At 31.4% G+C, this 16364-nt stretch overlaps 1 protein-coding gene across 2 annotated transcripts in view; it reads right to left on the bottom strand.

Annotated features, from left to right (window-relative positions):
• LOC106458380 (glycine receptor subunit alpha-2-like) overlaps positions 1-16364 on the bottom strand; it is a 49053-nt gene that overhangs the window by 12777 nt on the left and 19912 nt on the right. The window contains exons 3-7 of one of the 2 annotated variants that reach the window (XM_022384575.1): positions 14851-14915; positions 13727-14007; positions 9518-9600; positions 8537-8671; positions 7535-7764 (exon numbers count right to left, since the gene is read on the bottom strand). In XM_022384575.1, the coding sequence (XP_022240283.1) occupies positions 7535-7764; positions 8537-8671; positions 9518-9600; positions 13727-14007; positions 14851-14915 (794 nt within the window). The remainder of the gene's footprint in view (positions 1-7534; positions 7765-8536; positions 8672-9517; positions 9601-13726; positions 14008-14850; positions 14916-16364) is intronic. The other variant, XM_022384576.1, reaches the window with a different exon arrangement.

The following is a 16364-nucleotide window of genomic DNA, read 5'->3' as shown; positions in this document are numbered from 1 at the left end:
CTGTAAATATTTAATATAAATTGTTATTTTCAGTGCTGTACATAAAAAAATATTGATAAGTATGTTTCAATATTGCCTATACTGTTCACATTTTGATCAGGCTACAGATTACTTAAGTTATCAGGCGTTGAACTTTTTAAATATTAAAAAATAACAAAATTAAAATTTCTCATTATTCTGTCCTTAGGTAATATATTATGTACTTTATTCGAAGGCGAGAGTAGGCGTGGTTAGTGTGATCCTACTTGTAGAGAAATATAGAGTTACATTTACACATTATATAAATATGTGTATATAATACTTACAAAATGTAACTTTACTAGCCTGCTATTTGTTTGACCTTTTAATACTTGCAAAAGTTGTACTTCTACAAATATGTACGAAATCATTCTTTGCTGTAGTGAAAAAATGTGTTGTACCTTTTCAAGTGCAAAATAACTGTGTATACAATACCAATTTGTATTGTATCTAAAGAAAATATGCACTTTTTCATAATCAGATAGTACAGCGATAAGCTTACAGACCCACAGCGCTAAAATCCAAGAGCTAGGTTCTCCTGGTGGACAGAGAGAGCATGGTTAGACCACAGTGTAGTTTGTAGAATTACGCTAAAATATGTTCAAATGATCTAGAAACACTGTAGAAATTACTTAAGTCATAGAAAACATGTGTGAAATGACATATTTTGCCAAGAACAATAAAAATCATAGTTATGTGGATAGCATGAAGACAAAGTAGTGGAAGTGCAAACTTTTATGGTAAATTATTTCATGATATTTAAATAAGCGTCCTTTTCAGGACAATAATTGTAAAAAGTATGTTTAATTATAAAAACTACAACAATAATCAGTATGTTAAAACAAAATAGTCTTGTGTCATAAGATTTCATAAAGATTTTGTTACCTTTTCAATTAGAACATATGCCATTGTCCACATAACAGTTATTAATCTAAACATGGTTGTTACTTCAGTAGATAAGCTTATGGAATCAATATGTGCTGGAAGAGTTAATATATTCAGTGAAGAATGATCTAGGTTTTGTTATCAAATTTAATTTTAAATTTTTGTGTAACACTCATGAATAATATAATCCCAGATTGTTTTAGGAGCAGAGATTTGTGCTGATTGGAATTATATATTCAAATACGTACAACTTCCAAATAAGCTGTACAAATAAAATTCAGTGAGGGTTCAGGGGAGGTTTGTTTGTTTGTAATTAAGCACAAAGCTACAGAATGGGCTATTGTGCTCTGCCCATGTACAAGGGTTTCGAAAATTGGTTTCTAGTGTTGTAAGTCCACAGACATTTTGCTGTGCCACTAGGGGTCATGGAGTAGGGAGACTTTTTTGTTTTTCTTTTGGGCATTCGCACAAACCTTAGTTTTTAACTGACAAACTACAGGGAAGGAAACTAGTAGACTTCCTTTTTTTTGAAGAAAAAAGTAATATTATTAAAATTAATTTGAAATATTTAATATAGAATATTATTGAGTTTCCTTCTCTTCAACATATATCTATGCATATTTACCATAATCCAATAAAAATCCTTCGCGTGGCACGTTTTGTGTAATAATTTTATACTTCAATTCCGTTGGTCGATGCGAACAAATGACAAAAAAAAAAAAGACTTCATTTGCGCGTTTTTATCGGAAAATATGAGTGTTCCTCCAGCAAGGTTAGTCAACTTGTTGTGCAGTCTTTATCAAAAATAAGAGTGGTATGAGCTCCCATAGGCTGTGGGTCGAATAAAAATAGCTGATGCTGTTGTTGTCATTGGAGTGGAAAAAAACAACACAACTGTATTTACAGTTTATTTTGAATATAACCTGCACCTCTGTAACCCATACCGTGCGGCCATATTTGAAGCGTCCAGTGGCTCAGCTGTAAGTCTGAGGGTTTATAACGCTAAAATTTGGGTTTCGATACATGCCGTGGGTAGAACTGATATCTCAATGTGTAGTTTAACGACAACTAAACAAAAGCATTTTTGAAGCATCATAAGGAGCAATGCTTGGACCCCACTTACGTGTTTCGGTTTATTACGTCAAACAACCGGCCCCGGCATGGCCAGGTGGTTAGGGCGCTCGACTCGTAATCTGAGGGTCGCGGGTTCGAATCCCTGTCACACCAAACATGCCAACCTCCGCCTTTGCCTGGTCCCAAGTCCAGGATGAGAAAAAAGGAGGGTTGGGCGCGGGGCTAGCAACTCTACCCCGTAAAAACCAGCCTGCTACAAGTAACTGCAACAACACCTTCCGTTGGCGAGGTGTTGTTGCGGCCCTATGCTCCACTGGGAGTTTACAGGAATAAAATGAAAAAAAAACGTCAAACAACCAATTTATATTTATGTTGTTTGATATACTGAAAACATGTAAACTTTAGCTTTCCTTTATATGCAATAATTTTTAATACAATTTGCCGTTATGTTTGAAAACAACAACTAATTCATATGTGTAATAACGTAACAATTAGAAAACCGCACATTTAGCAATTGTGTCTGATAACCTGTGTACTTTTAACCATAACTTTCTTCAATATCAAACGGAAATATACACTGTATGTTAACTATAGATATTTATTGAATTATTACGATAACTGGTTCAATAATTGAACAATATAACTTATTAAGCAATGACACACGTGAAACATCATATCATATATATATTCACTAACTGACGTACCCATACAACGCACGGAGAAAACGTTGGAGCTCCCGGGGCTGACATAGAGGGGTCAAATTGCAACATGCATCTATCAAGATCAAGTAGTCGTATGAACATGCCTTCAAACATGGTGCCCTCAGGATCCCAAGAGTAGACTAGGAAAACAAAATCCGACGTCAGATTCGGGTTAAGCGATCCTGCCTAGGTGACCTTCTGGGAGCGTTTTCAACCTTCTTGGTAAAGGAATTACGCCATATAGATCAAGACACCCCCTAGGCCACCCCCTGTCCTCCTGCCAAGTCTGGTAATGCAAGCTCCAAAATTATGTGAGGAATTCGCGAGCAACAAACAAATTCGCAAATGCACACTAACGCGAATTAATGTAGGATAAGTCCGACCTTACTATGAAATACGTGATTCTGTTTTTGAATTTATTAACTAACTAAATCACACGGTTGTCTTATAAAGATATAAAGAAAACTTGTACTTTTTAGATCTTGAAACATTATCTTTATTAACGCATTTCGGCTAATTGGTTTGAATAGGTTGATAAGACCTAGGAAACGTTTATCAGATAACCCAATAGATGTTATGAAAAATAATTTTCCATGAACAATGCGAATCCTGATCGGGCATTTAGCTACTATTATCTACTATTATTATTACGTTGGGAAAAAGCATTTATGAAAAAAGTGTAACTTTTTTTTTCCTATCCAGAGCGATAAAAGATGGTTCATTTTTAGCAACTAAAGTTTGTCCAGTTCTGTTTTATTAATGTGAGCAGACTTACAAGTGATCAATGTACTTCTCATTAGCTATTTTTTCTGTCACTATCCAGTTATTACGTGTAAAGATGTCTTCGTAGCTTGTTGCCTTTTAATATTGTTAGATAGGGTACCTAAAGGTAAGAGTTGATACTGACAAGTTGGAAAATATTGTTTAAAATAAAAATATAGGCGCCTTTATGAAAAATATATTTTTAGATCTTAGTTCCCTTTCATGAACATTTTGTTAGCTACTTAACGTTATACTAAATCAAGGATTCGATGACTTTTTAAAAATCCTTACGATCATTTTAATGGTAATATCTAAAGCGCTTAAATTGCGAAATCAAATTTGTTCACATTTCAATAATGATGTCATCAACCTATTTGTATTGTATTTTTTACGAAAACATTAGGGCCCGGCATGGCCAGGTGGTTAGGGCGCTCGACACGAAATCTGAGGGTCGCGGGTTCGAATTACCGTCCCACCAAACATGCTCGCCCTTTCAACCGTGTGGGCGTTATAATGTGACGGTCAATTCCACTATTCGTTGGTAAAAGAGCCCAAGAGGTGATGACTTCCCTCTAGTCTTACACTGCTAAATTAAGGACGGCTAGCGCAGATAGCCCTCGTGTAGCTTTGCGCGAAATTCAAAAACAAACAACGTAAACATTAAGAAGTTCATATAGGGAAATAATTTAACTTTTTGTTTCTGAAAAGAATACTGAATTCAACGGAGAGGTAAGATTGTTGTTAACTTGCGTAAGTGGAGTTATTGTATTGGAAACGTATTTATTCATTCTATATATTTTTACAATAAAACGATTATTAATGTAACGGTAGCTTACCCTTCCAGGGTTTGAACAAAGTAACTATAAATATAATTTTGAATAAAAATTCTAGTTTAGCTATATATATTTCTAAAGTGTATATTGATAGCATAAGAGTTGATTTTTGATGTCTAACTAATAAATATTAACCAAAAATACGTATCTACAGAAACATTAGTTTTCAAAAAGAATAATTTTAAGAGCATTTCGAAATCTATTTAAAACGATCAACATTTTTTAATAGAACAGCCACTCAACGTTGTTTTAAATATATTTTACTTCTTTGTGTTTCATATTGTAATTAATTTTAATTTTTTTAATCAACTGAAAATTTCTTTAAAGATTGCGCACGGGTAAATGAAGTAGCGTTAAGTAAGGCTTGTTTTAAATACATAACAAGTTAGATTTTTTATTAGATAATTTTGTATTTTTACTCACTTATGCAACTGTATGTTTAAAACACCTGAAATGTTTCTTGAAAATATCAGTACTAATTCTAAGTCACTCTATTAAAATAACCCTCTTTTTTAAGATTATATATATATATACATGTATATTGAATAATTAGAAGTACCATACTTTATTATAATAGACTATGGAAGCTCCTATATGTGTAGATTAATGTTTTTGTGGACAAAATACTTAGTGACATTAATGACTAAGAAAAGGTCAGTGTGGATGGGTGTGGCATGTTTGTCGATATATGTATTATTGTGTACAATAATAGCACTTTAGCGTAAACCTGTTTAGTAACTGAATGTTGCACAGAAACTCAAAGATGGAAACTAATACTATTTCGCATGTATAATTATCATCAGCTATATAGAGTGTAATGTTTCCATATATTCCCTATAAAACAATATATCTCAAGCTTTTGATTTAAAAATCAAACTCTTATTGACTAGTGGATGATTGTGAAACTATCTATCGTCAAACAGGGTTCCTGAGCATCAAGTTTTATCCCACACAAATATGCATGTTAATAAAGATGAACTTCAACAAGATTACATTCGCTTTATTTTTCTGCAGTTTGTGCAAATTACATATGATATAGACATTCAGAACAGAGTTTTACTATTTGGTAATAGTATGTTATTTTCTAAAAATTTAAGATGTTATCGCACACTGTTGTAAGACACTGAACATTACGTTCATATTTTTTAAAGAATTGGTTGGTTGGTTGGTTGTTTTGTTTTCACGTAAAGCTACACGAGGGTTATCTGCGCTAGCCGTCCCTAATTTAGCAGTGTAAGACTAGAGGGAAGGGAGCTAGTCATCACCACCCACTGTCAACTCTTGGGCTACTCTTTTACCAACGAATAGTGGGATTGACCGTCACAGTATAACGCTTCCACGGCTGAAAGGGCGACTCACAGATTGCGAGTCGAACATCCTAACCACCTGGCTATGCTGTGCCCCATATCTTACTGACAAGCTAGCGCTTTGCAAATGTATTATTAATATATGTATTTGAACTTTTCCGATAATGGAATAAACGAAAACTGGAATAGTTCTATTTTAGTTTTGTATGTATTTTATTTAATTTGCAAATATTTCTCACCAATAATTTAATCCAATATAAATGTTGTGTGCTTTGTTGCTTCGTGGCATTGAGAAAATAATCTTAGAATTTGTAAGTACTTGTACAGTAAAAACGTATCTTTGATATTCGCCAATAAAGAGAGAATTTGAAATACATTTCTACTACTTTTTCAGTAATAAACAAACTATTGCCTATGTAAATTATGAATATATTATAAAAGTCTGAAAGTTTTAAGGTGATTATCACTCACTGAAACTCAAAACCAAAGGAAAATCATAGCAACAAAAATGTATCTTTGGGGTTATAACTGGAAAGAAGCAAATTTTAGTTATTTTTTGTTTATTTGTTATAAAGCTCAAAATTACACAATGGACTATCTCTGCTGTGCCAATCGCGAGTATGAAAACCCAACGTTTAGCATCATGTGTTCAATATTCTCTTATTAAAAACTACATTCTACAATATGTAAATTAATTGAGTTACAGTAATAAAGCAATTCACAACAGTCACATGTTAAATTTTCGGCGGAGTTTGTAAGTTAGGTTTTGTTATCCTACGACGAGAGAATTTATTTACATTTTTGCGATGTTTGTGCAACAATTCCAAGCTTGAGACACATGGTATAATTAAAAAAAAAAGAAACAGTTCGTTTCAACATAATTTTAATCATTTCGATATGCATTTCATCCTTTTGGCATTGTAGAAATTTCATATTTTCGCTATCGAATAGATCACCAAGGGGATTTTCCTTAATATCCTCAGATATTTTGATCGCTGTAGAGGACTCAACTGAAGTGCATCATTTTATAAAGTTTCGTTCACACCATGACAAAAGAAATTAGGACGATAATGAAAAAAAAGAGTATAGTCATCATACATAGATATTCATTTTTGCATGACAATTTGAGCGAAGTTTATCTATTCTGATATTTTCCGCAATATTGCTGAAACAAGAGCTAGTATAGTATACTGCGAATATATTTTTTTATATAAATTCAGTTTGTATTTTTCTTTAAAATTTACAATTTTGATATTGTACAATAAGTTAATATTGTTTAAGCTTTTATTGCTTGTTTGTTATGAATTTAGCGCAAAGCTACACGAGGACTATCTGCGCTAGCCGTCCCTAATTTAGCAGTGTAAGATCAGAGAAAAGGCAGCTAGTCATTATCACCCACCGCTAACTCTTGGGCTACTCTTTTACCAACGAATAGTGGGATTGACCGTCACATTATAACACCCCCACGGCTGAAAGGGCGAGTTTTTATTGTAAAAAAAAAGGAATCTCAAGGTAAGTTTGAATATGATCGACTATGATAAACACCTTGTTTGAATTCTTAGGTATTGCAGATTATCATAATCAAGGAAAATAAATTGGTGCTCAAATGTTAAATTAAGGAGATTGTTTTATATCATGTTTGCAGAATGTTATGTATAATATTTCTTGTAAGTATTTTACCCAACTGACAAAATAATAGTTTTTTTCCAATAAATTTGAACATAATAGCTTGAAAAACATGTCAATCTTCAACAAACAGTCCCAAGTCTTATGTTGCTATCGTAATGGTTGTAAAAGTATTCTTGATAAAAGAAATGTTCTCTATACTAACGAAATACTTCTAAAAAATAGTTCCTTTCAGAACATTCTATTTAAATAAGAAGTGGTATGATATTATTCTGAGTTAATGAATATGTGCCTAACGAGAGATATTTGATTTGTTTGAAACACTCACATTAATGTAAGAGGCTGCAGGAAGATCATGTCGAATTCCAGAAAACTGGGTGAAAAGCGACAAAAGACTGGTTATACAGAGGGTTACTCGACCAGGGATAGCGTCCAGGCCCATCCAGAAAGAAAACCATGATAACATGACAATCAACGCGCTGGGAGCAAACACCTGCATCACGTGATATGATATCCGTCTCTCAAAGGTGAAATTAACCACAATCGTTGAATAAGTCACTAGGTAGAGCAAAGATGAAGATGAACAAATACGTTATTCTTTTTCAAAATAACATAGTATAAGAGAAGATTCTGATTAAATAAAACTTAATGGATACAATTATACGTATTCGGAACCACAGCTACATACTCAACAACAACTATTATTTAATTTCAAATAAAATATAGTAACTCCGATATTTTATCATGCAGTAAATTTTACGTTATTATATTTCACCTTTCCCTTTATTATAAATATATTTTCATTATGCCTAAGATAACAAGTTTCGGTCTTAGAAAACGTTCCTTTGGGATTTTATATATAAACTGTATAGGTTTTATAATTCGCTTTCGTTTTCTAATTGAAACGTGAACTTTAAACAGGGATTATTCTAAAGAGTTTGCTTAAATTAGTCAAAAGGTTCCATTTTAGATCTTTAATGTTTGATGTTGCAATAGCGTGTATTATAGTTTAGGCTATGTTTGTTTCTTTCGACGTTTATAACAGTTTGACATGAAACATTTAATTCTATTAAAATATAATAAATATTTGAAGAATCGTATAGCACTAGTAATTAGAACACTACTTAAATAAGTGCAAAAAAAAAATATGTCTTAGAACTTCAAAACTAAAACAAAGGAGTATTCTTGTAAGCATTAAAGACAAAAGTTGGGGAAACAATTATGATTAAATGAAGATATATATATTAAAATACATTAAGACCATTTTTTCGTCGTCAATTAAATGTACTAACTAAATACGGAATGACACCAGAAAATTCATGTTCCTCACCTTCGAGTGTGGCGAGTTTTGAACTACTCTTCGATAGATAAAAATTATGCTGCAAGAGTTTTAAGTCGCGGTTAACATCCAGTGTTTCATTTTCAACGACCCATTTATATTCAACGTCGTTATAGGGATAAGAATCTAAAAAAAGAACAGATATGCAATGCAAATATAAGATGAAATAGTAATAATGACATATCGTTAAGATTTCTTCAGTAATTTATAATATGAAATTATGTATATATTCCGTCTTTAAGTTTTAATGATGAGAACAAACCAGTGTACGCCCATTCAATACGCTGTTGTTTCTTGTTGTTTTTATTATCATTGATAAATACTCTGTACGTTCTGAATTCATTGTTTACGCGTGTCACACAATTTTCTTTTTCTCCTCATTCTATACGTTCTGTCCGCCCTTCAAATTAATTTTGATATAAAATATATTTTGCTCCACAATCAAATGTCGTATTTAGTATTTTAATTTTAAAACTTCGCTTTATGCGATAAAAAACAAATAAGGTCTGGAAAAGTGCGTTCATTTAAGATTCGTTATTTTGATACCTTGAACATTTTGGAATATGTAATATTTTCAGATTAGAGGATTACATATAATAAAAAAAATTCATCACAAAAGATTTATTGAAACGAAATAAATTCTTATCATAAAATATTTTTAGACCTGGTTCTCTCTTAATGACTAATAGAGTTTCATTCAAAAACTTGAAGTAGTTTTTTGGAAATTATACTACTTATTATGATAACTGCCTTATTAAATTAACAAGACTACAGACACTGTCTTAGTAACAGTTTTTCTCTGATTTAGTTTCCTACGACAAGAGTTGCCTAAGCAGTTATTATACTGTAAAGAACTACATGTATTTGTTTTAACTAATTTCTTTCACTAAAGCTATATGTTGTAATCAGGGTTTTGTAAAAGTCACAATACTTATCTTATGAATGCGCGGTTGCACTAAAAAGAGTACGTACAACTTCGTAAGATGAAAGGACACACTTGAATGTCTACTGGATAGTGTTTGAATTCCATCTGGCATCCAATAACAGCAGCCAACCTGCGAGAGTTTAAATAACTCGTATGCATCAGAAATATGCTTGTACTGTGTACTATATATATATATATATAATATGTATTTCCTTTAAATCTATTAGATATCGTATGTTTAAAACGAAACCTATAATGTTTACTATATTACGATGTATTGCTTTATAGTGATCCAGTATTGAAATTTTTATTGAATAATATACAGAAAATTCTCATATTTTCCATTCTAATAATATTTGCACAAAATTTTGTCTTGGTATATTAGCTATAATATTTGCTATTTTAAGGATTTTCTGTTTTTAATCAGACATTGGAGTGTTAATTAATTAAATGATTTAAAATTCATAATTATTGCAACGATTAAAGTAATCGTGTGAATCTTATCACTTGGTAACATCCTTGATTCCTTGTCTTTCTCACAACACCTTTGTTGCCTAGCTCTTTCTCAGTATGTTTCCAACCGAGGAAGTTCTATAGCCAAACAATAAGATTCGATCCCTGATTCTGCGGAAGTTAGCATCAACTAAAGAGGAGATACAATTACTTAAAATAATCTACCATGAGCTATGCTTTTATACTATTGTAACTTAAAGGTCAAGGTTCGAGCAAGAAATAATCTATCTATCCGGTATAAATTTGTTTAATTCAGATTGCTGAAACTAGATACAATTTAATGCAAGTTGTATGACACATAGAAATATATCGATTAGGCTTTGCTGATGTAGATCAAAAGTAAGGATACAACGAATGATAATCTAAACTTGATGAACATACCTTTTTCTTTAAACATTTTTTAACAACCTTCTCAATATTTCTAAAAGAATTAGGCAAGATTAGACTGTAAGTCTTAAAGTTGCACATGAATCAGTGGTGAATGTAAGTCAAAATTAATGAACATAATAATGAATTAATCCTTCCAAGGAAATAGTGAAAGAATAAATTCTACCAAATACACAGTAGAAGTATTCAATTTTGTGAACAGTTTGTAACACGCAGATTTAACCTTTTTCTTAATTTATTACAGAAAGGATGTCAGTTTGTACTCTGCTAAGCGGTTCTTAAAATCCATCATGTACAAGTTTCCTGGAAGTTGATATTGTGAATAAATATACAATGATCAATTTAAGTGAACTCACCTAATAATAATTCAATGTCCTCTGTTCAAGCGATAGATGTAGATTTGTCATGACTTTTATTTCATTTAAACAGGCCTTAGAAAGTATAATCAAATTGTTCTGAACACAACGGTAAAAATCGTTTTCATATTACTTATAAATCAATATACTGCAATTTCAAATTAGAATATGAATTGAATGTCGATTCAGATCTTTGCAGGTGAAAATAATGGAAGGATACACCTTTCAACCGATGATAATGTATTACCTGGATGTGAACATCAGATTCTTACTTATAATGTATCAAGATAATCTAAGAAGTAAGATCCTATTTGTCGTTAGTTAAGACTATCTTAGACTGTTATTTAAATCGTTATATAATTAAATCTCCATCTACTTGCAAACAAAGTACTAAAAGAAAACTAGAAACATTTCTTATACATCTCAAAATTAGAGAAATAATTTAGTATTTTTGCGACTTCTTTCTGGGAATATCAGATACCTTAGAAACACTCGTGGGTAAAAAAACAAATAAGCAAATGAGTTATTTTTTTCTGTCCGTTATGCTAAACTTATCACAATTGCTAGTTTATCACCGAATTCTCAAATATTCAAATAGATTTAACGTTCGAACACGAACAATAAGAAGAAATACGAGTCGGTTGTTGTGTAATATGAACTTGTTGTGTTGTGTACTTTTAAAAATAATTTGAATTAACCATTGAATTATTGGTTTTTATACAAAGTTAGACGTCAGTTTATGATTTTAGCCCTCGTATATTTGTAGCAATTAATTTTCATTAGTTATATTTTTCGCAGATACAAATAAGAGAATAATCAATCCTCACTAAATTATAACTCTTCACATTTGTTTGTGATTTTTTTCTAACTTATATGAATACAAGTATGTTTGCATAAACTATACAGTTGCAGAGCAAAGCTTTTAAATCTTACTAAATTTACTATAAGTTGCAAAGTTATTTCATCAAATACTTCATGTTTATAGATATATATATAATGTACATATCTATCTTCTGAACTTTATATATTACGATATTTAGTTTTTTAACTTAGATAAACCAAGACTAATTTGTCAGTTAGTGTACATTTCATTTTTTTAAATTCTATATTGCTCTATTTTTCTTTTAAATTTCACTTAATAATGGTTGAAATATTTAGATATGATACATTAACTTTTATTTAGTTTCCTGACTATTTTTCTTTTTTTTTAATTTTGCGCAAAATTTAGGGCTATCTGCGCTAGCCGTCCCTAATTTAGCAGTGTAAGACTAGAGGGAAGGCAGCTAGTCATCACCACCCACCGCCAACTCTTGGACTACTCTTTTACCAACGAATAGTGGGATTGACCGTCACATTATAACGCCCTCGCGGCTGAAAGGGCGAGCATGTTTGGTGTGACAGGGATTCGAGTCGAGTGCCTTAACCACCTGGCCATGCCGGGCCGTTAGGGGTACAGAGAACTAAACTAATTTAATACATTATAGTTTGTGATTTTATGTTATCTACGAAATATCAGGATTTTTTTTTTCTCGTAATTGCTTCGCATCTTGGTTCTCGTACCACATGTTTTTTATACTTACCACCTGTACAAAAGTAAACTGAGTAACTGTAATAAAAAATTCAGATCAAAGTAAAAAAATCAAATTAGTACTTCTGTGTTTAAATTATGATTTGGAACGAATTATGATTTATATATTATAAGCATAAGAATTCTTTGAATGTAACATTGTTTCTAGAATGAACTTCTTAACTTATAAATACTGAGTTAGCGCTTAAAACAAATATTGCTTATTAAAATTATTTTAGTTATTAGTAATGTTAAGTGTTTCATGCAAGCATGCTTATAATATTAAATTATTTTATGTATTATAATTAATAAGCAATGACTGGTTGAGATAACTCGGCAGTGTGGAAAAAAGTATAATGCATACCAGCTTCTTAAAACTTGGATGTCTGATCTAAAAGAAATGTTAGAAGAATCAGCTAATATCTACACTATTATCTCAGTTTTAACAGATTCAAAACTTATTTGAAAACTAAACGTTTGTTATTTGTATTTGTGACAAAGCTATTAAGGCTACTTGTGGTCAGCCCTAATTTGGAACTACTGACCAGAGGTAAAGCAGCGAGTTAGCAGAACACTTACCATTAATGTTAAGAAGTAGATATGTCGCTCATATAATTCACCCACAAATTAAAGAGCTAGAAATCTTGGGTGATATCGCATGGATTCGAAGTCAGTTCACCAGCTCCAAAATCCAAAGCTCTTCCACACGGCCAATCCGCGACCATTATTATTAGTGTCGTATATGCTTGTGTTTAAATGGCTATAACACTGATCAACAAATGTTTATTTTTATAACCTATACACTACAACAAATATACATACATCATGACACATCCCTAGTTATATACACATAACGAGATTCCAACTGTCCCTATCTACTATCTAGCGAAACCACAGCAAAGGTGCCCAACAGACTGGGTTTAAATTTAGTTAATAAATGCTTCTATATTTTAATTCATTTTTTCGTGTATCCATTCTATATAAATATATTTTGTGTACATGTGTATATATTTAAATGTAGTAAATCACGATGTAGTATGTGTGTGTTGTATGTATATAACTAGTGATGTGTAATGATGTATGTATATTTGGTAATTATTAGTATTTAGATTTGCATCTCTGTCTCAGAGGCTTAATGGAAGAAAGGATTTTTATTCTAACTTATTAACGTTTTTACATAATCTTCAACATTTTTCAATGGCTTGACTTGTACTAATTATTGCACGAAAGGTATTTATACTGTTAACGTTTTTCACGTTACGTTTGTACACCTATAAAAGTGAAATTATGTTATGAACTGCATAAAATTCGATTTTTTTCTCGAGAAAGTTTGATAAAGTTATAAATAGTTATCAACCAAAAATTATAGATTTCTAAAATTGATTTAGTAATGTAAATAAATTATTTAGGGAAAATATTAATTAAAAAATTACTTCACACTATATTCCAGTTGACATTCCCCAGTATCATTAATTTTGACCTTAAGAACTTCAGTTGATAAAGCTTTGGACGGCCTGTTCACTCTTTTAGCATTAACGACATACGTGTCTGGAATCCAGAAGAATTTCAAGTGATTCTTAGACACAATGGCATAGTCAAATTCGTGTTTTGTCACATTCAAAATTCCTAATCTTTTTAGATTGGATTTGTATATGCAACACATTGGTTTTGTCGCATTCCAGCCATGCCATATAAAGAAATCTAGTCTGAAGTCCTGAAATAAAAAATATAGAATTTTAACTGAAAAAATTCAACTATATCTATTCATTTAACTACAAATGCTTCAAAAATCATCTAAGTGAGTTTGAAATTAAAATTCATTATTATTTTAAACATACTAATATTACCAAGTATTATTCTATAAATATAGTTGCCGGGAACAACAAAAATCTTAGGAAGCTCACATATATAAAGATATTTCGTTAACATGTTAAAAGGTGATCTAATAATCATAGGAGTTAAATGACATAGTAAAACAGTTCATTATATTATTAATATATTCCGTTATTATACACCCAACACGAGCCTTACTTACATACTTATGTGTTTATTAATATTCTGATCAGATTTTAATAACGGTCCACATCGACTATCATAGATTTTCAAACCAAAGTTATGACTTGTAACGTTTAAGTATCCAGTTCCTTAGTTGATTTAGTACAACATTCTTTCAAATCTCATTTCTCCCCCCCCCCACCTTTGAAACAGCAGTTTTTACTGTTGATTTAATAACAAAATTAAAAAGAAGTAATTTTAAACTAGAATCACAACACAGGATTTGCAGGCAGCTAGTTTATTTGCATGAAACCATATTTCAAAATATTCAGAATAAATTATAATTGGTTCTGTTTTTAATATATCATGACAATAGAATTAATGTCATTCCTAAGTATTCACAAAAAGGTAATAGGCATCAATTTCTGGTTCGGTATAATAACTAGAAAATATAGAGTTTTCTAACTGAAAACAACACATGTTAATATCAATCAATGTTTGATACCACTTAAATGAAATTAACGCTGATCATAACAGCATTTGTAATGTTTCGAACACGTACCATATCCAGGGCGTTGATGGAGTTGATGTCTTCAACATACAACTGAGTCATGATACTGAGTGGGCCTATGTTAAACATAATTCCAAATTATCTATGGTTAATTAAGAACCAAACAAATGAGAAAAAAAAACAGCTTCATCGTTTACATTAAATGTATACAGAAAGTTGAATATGATGAGCCATGATATATTTGTTATTCACTTTAATTGCCTATATCCTTCCTCATGAAATTGTCTGTACAAAAAACAACATACATTTTCAATTCTATTTTATTCACTTCTGTGAACTATCATAGTTAACAAAGTATATTTTGTATATAACTTGAATGCAGGTGGTAAATCCTAAGTCCGTTAAGTGACCACATTTATAAACCACTAGTACGTGGACAAGTTATTTGAGATATAGGCTTATGTAAAGGAAATACATCCAACCAGTTCTTGATTTGAACATTCGTCAGTATATATCACTTTCCCACTGCTCCATTCCTCTCTCAAGAAGATTACATGTGTTCTCTACAAGTTCCGAATTATTTGGGTAGCTTATACTCAAAATTAACCATAGCTTAACAAGCTACAGACATTCATTCTTTCAAAAGTCACGTATGTTCCATTAAAAATATGTTAATTAGAATTAGGAAATATTACTTTTGAAACGTAACTTTAACATCCATGCTTGCTGCATCATAATATGTACTACTTTTTTAAGCTTTCACATCGAATTATTTTATTTATTTCCATTTCCACAGAGAACGGTTATTAAAAAAAGAAGTCCTGGAACATCAGTGTACTAAAAATATATATAGTTATATTACAGACATACAAGTTACTTAAACTACGATTTTTACCCTGCAGTTTTCAGTTTATACTTAGTAAACCCTTTTTGAATTAACAGAATATATCTGTTTGTTTGTTTGTAATTACGCACAAAGCTACACAACAGGCTAACTCTGCACTGCCCACAACGAGTATCGAAACCCGATTTTTAACGTTGTAAATCCGTAGACATACCACTGTGTCAACCGCGAGGAATCGAACCCAGAATTTAATGAAGTCCTGGACCATCAGTGCACTAAAAATATATATAGTTATATTACAGACATACAAGTTACTTAAACTACGATTTTTACCCCTGCAGTTTTCAGGTTATACTTAGTAAACCCTTTTTGAATTAATAGAATATATCTGTTTGTTTGTTTGTAATTACGCACAAAGCTACACAACAGGCACTGCCCACAACGAGTATCGAAACCCGATTTTTAACGTTGTAAATCTGTAGACATACCACTGTGTCAACCGCGAGGAATCGAACCCAGAATTTAATGAAGTCCTGGACCATCAGTGTACTAAAAATATATATATATAGTTATATTACAGACATACAAGTTACTTAAACTACGATTTTTACCCCTGCAGTTTTCAGGTTATACTTAGTAAACCCTTTTTGAATTAATAGAATATATCTGTTTGTTTGTTTGGCCATTAAATTTGTTTGTTTGTAATTACTCACAAAACTAC

This window comes from Limulus polyphemus, unplaced genomic scaffold (genome assembly GCF_000517525.1).
Source record: "Limulus polyphemus unplaced genomic scaffold, Limulus_polyphemus-2.1.2 Scaffold454, whole genome shotgun sequence".
Lineage (NCBI taxonomy): Eukaryota > Metazoa > Arthropoda > Merostomata > Xiphosura > Limulidae > Limulus > Limulus polyphemus.
Note: the sequence above shows the minus strand (reverse complement) of the source record. Positions and strands in the feature narration are given on the sequence as shown.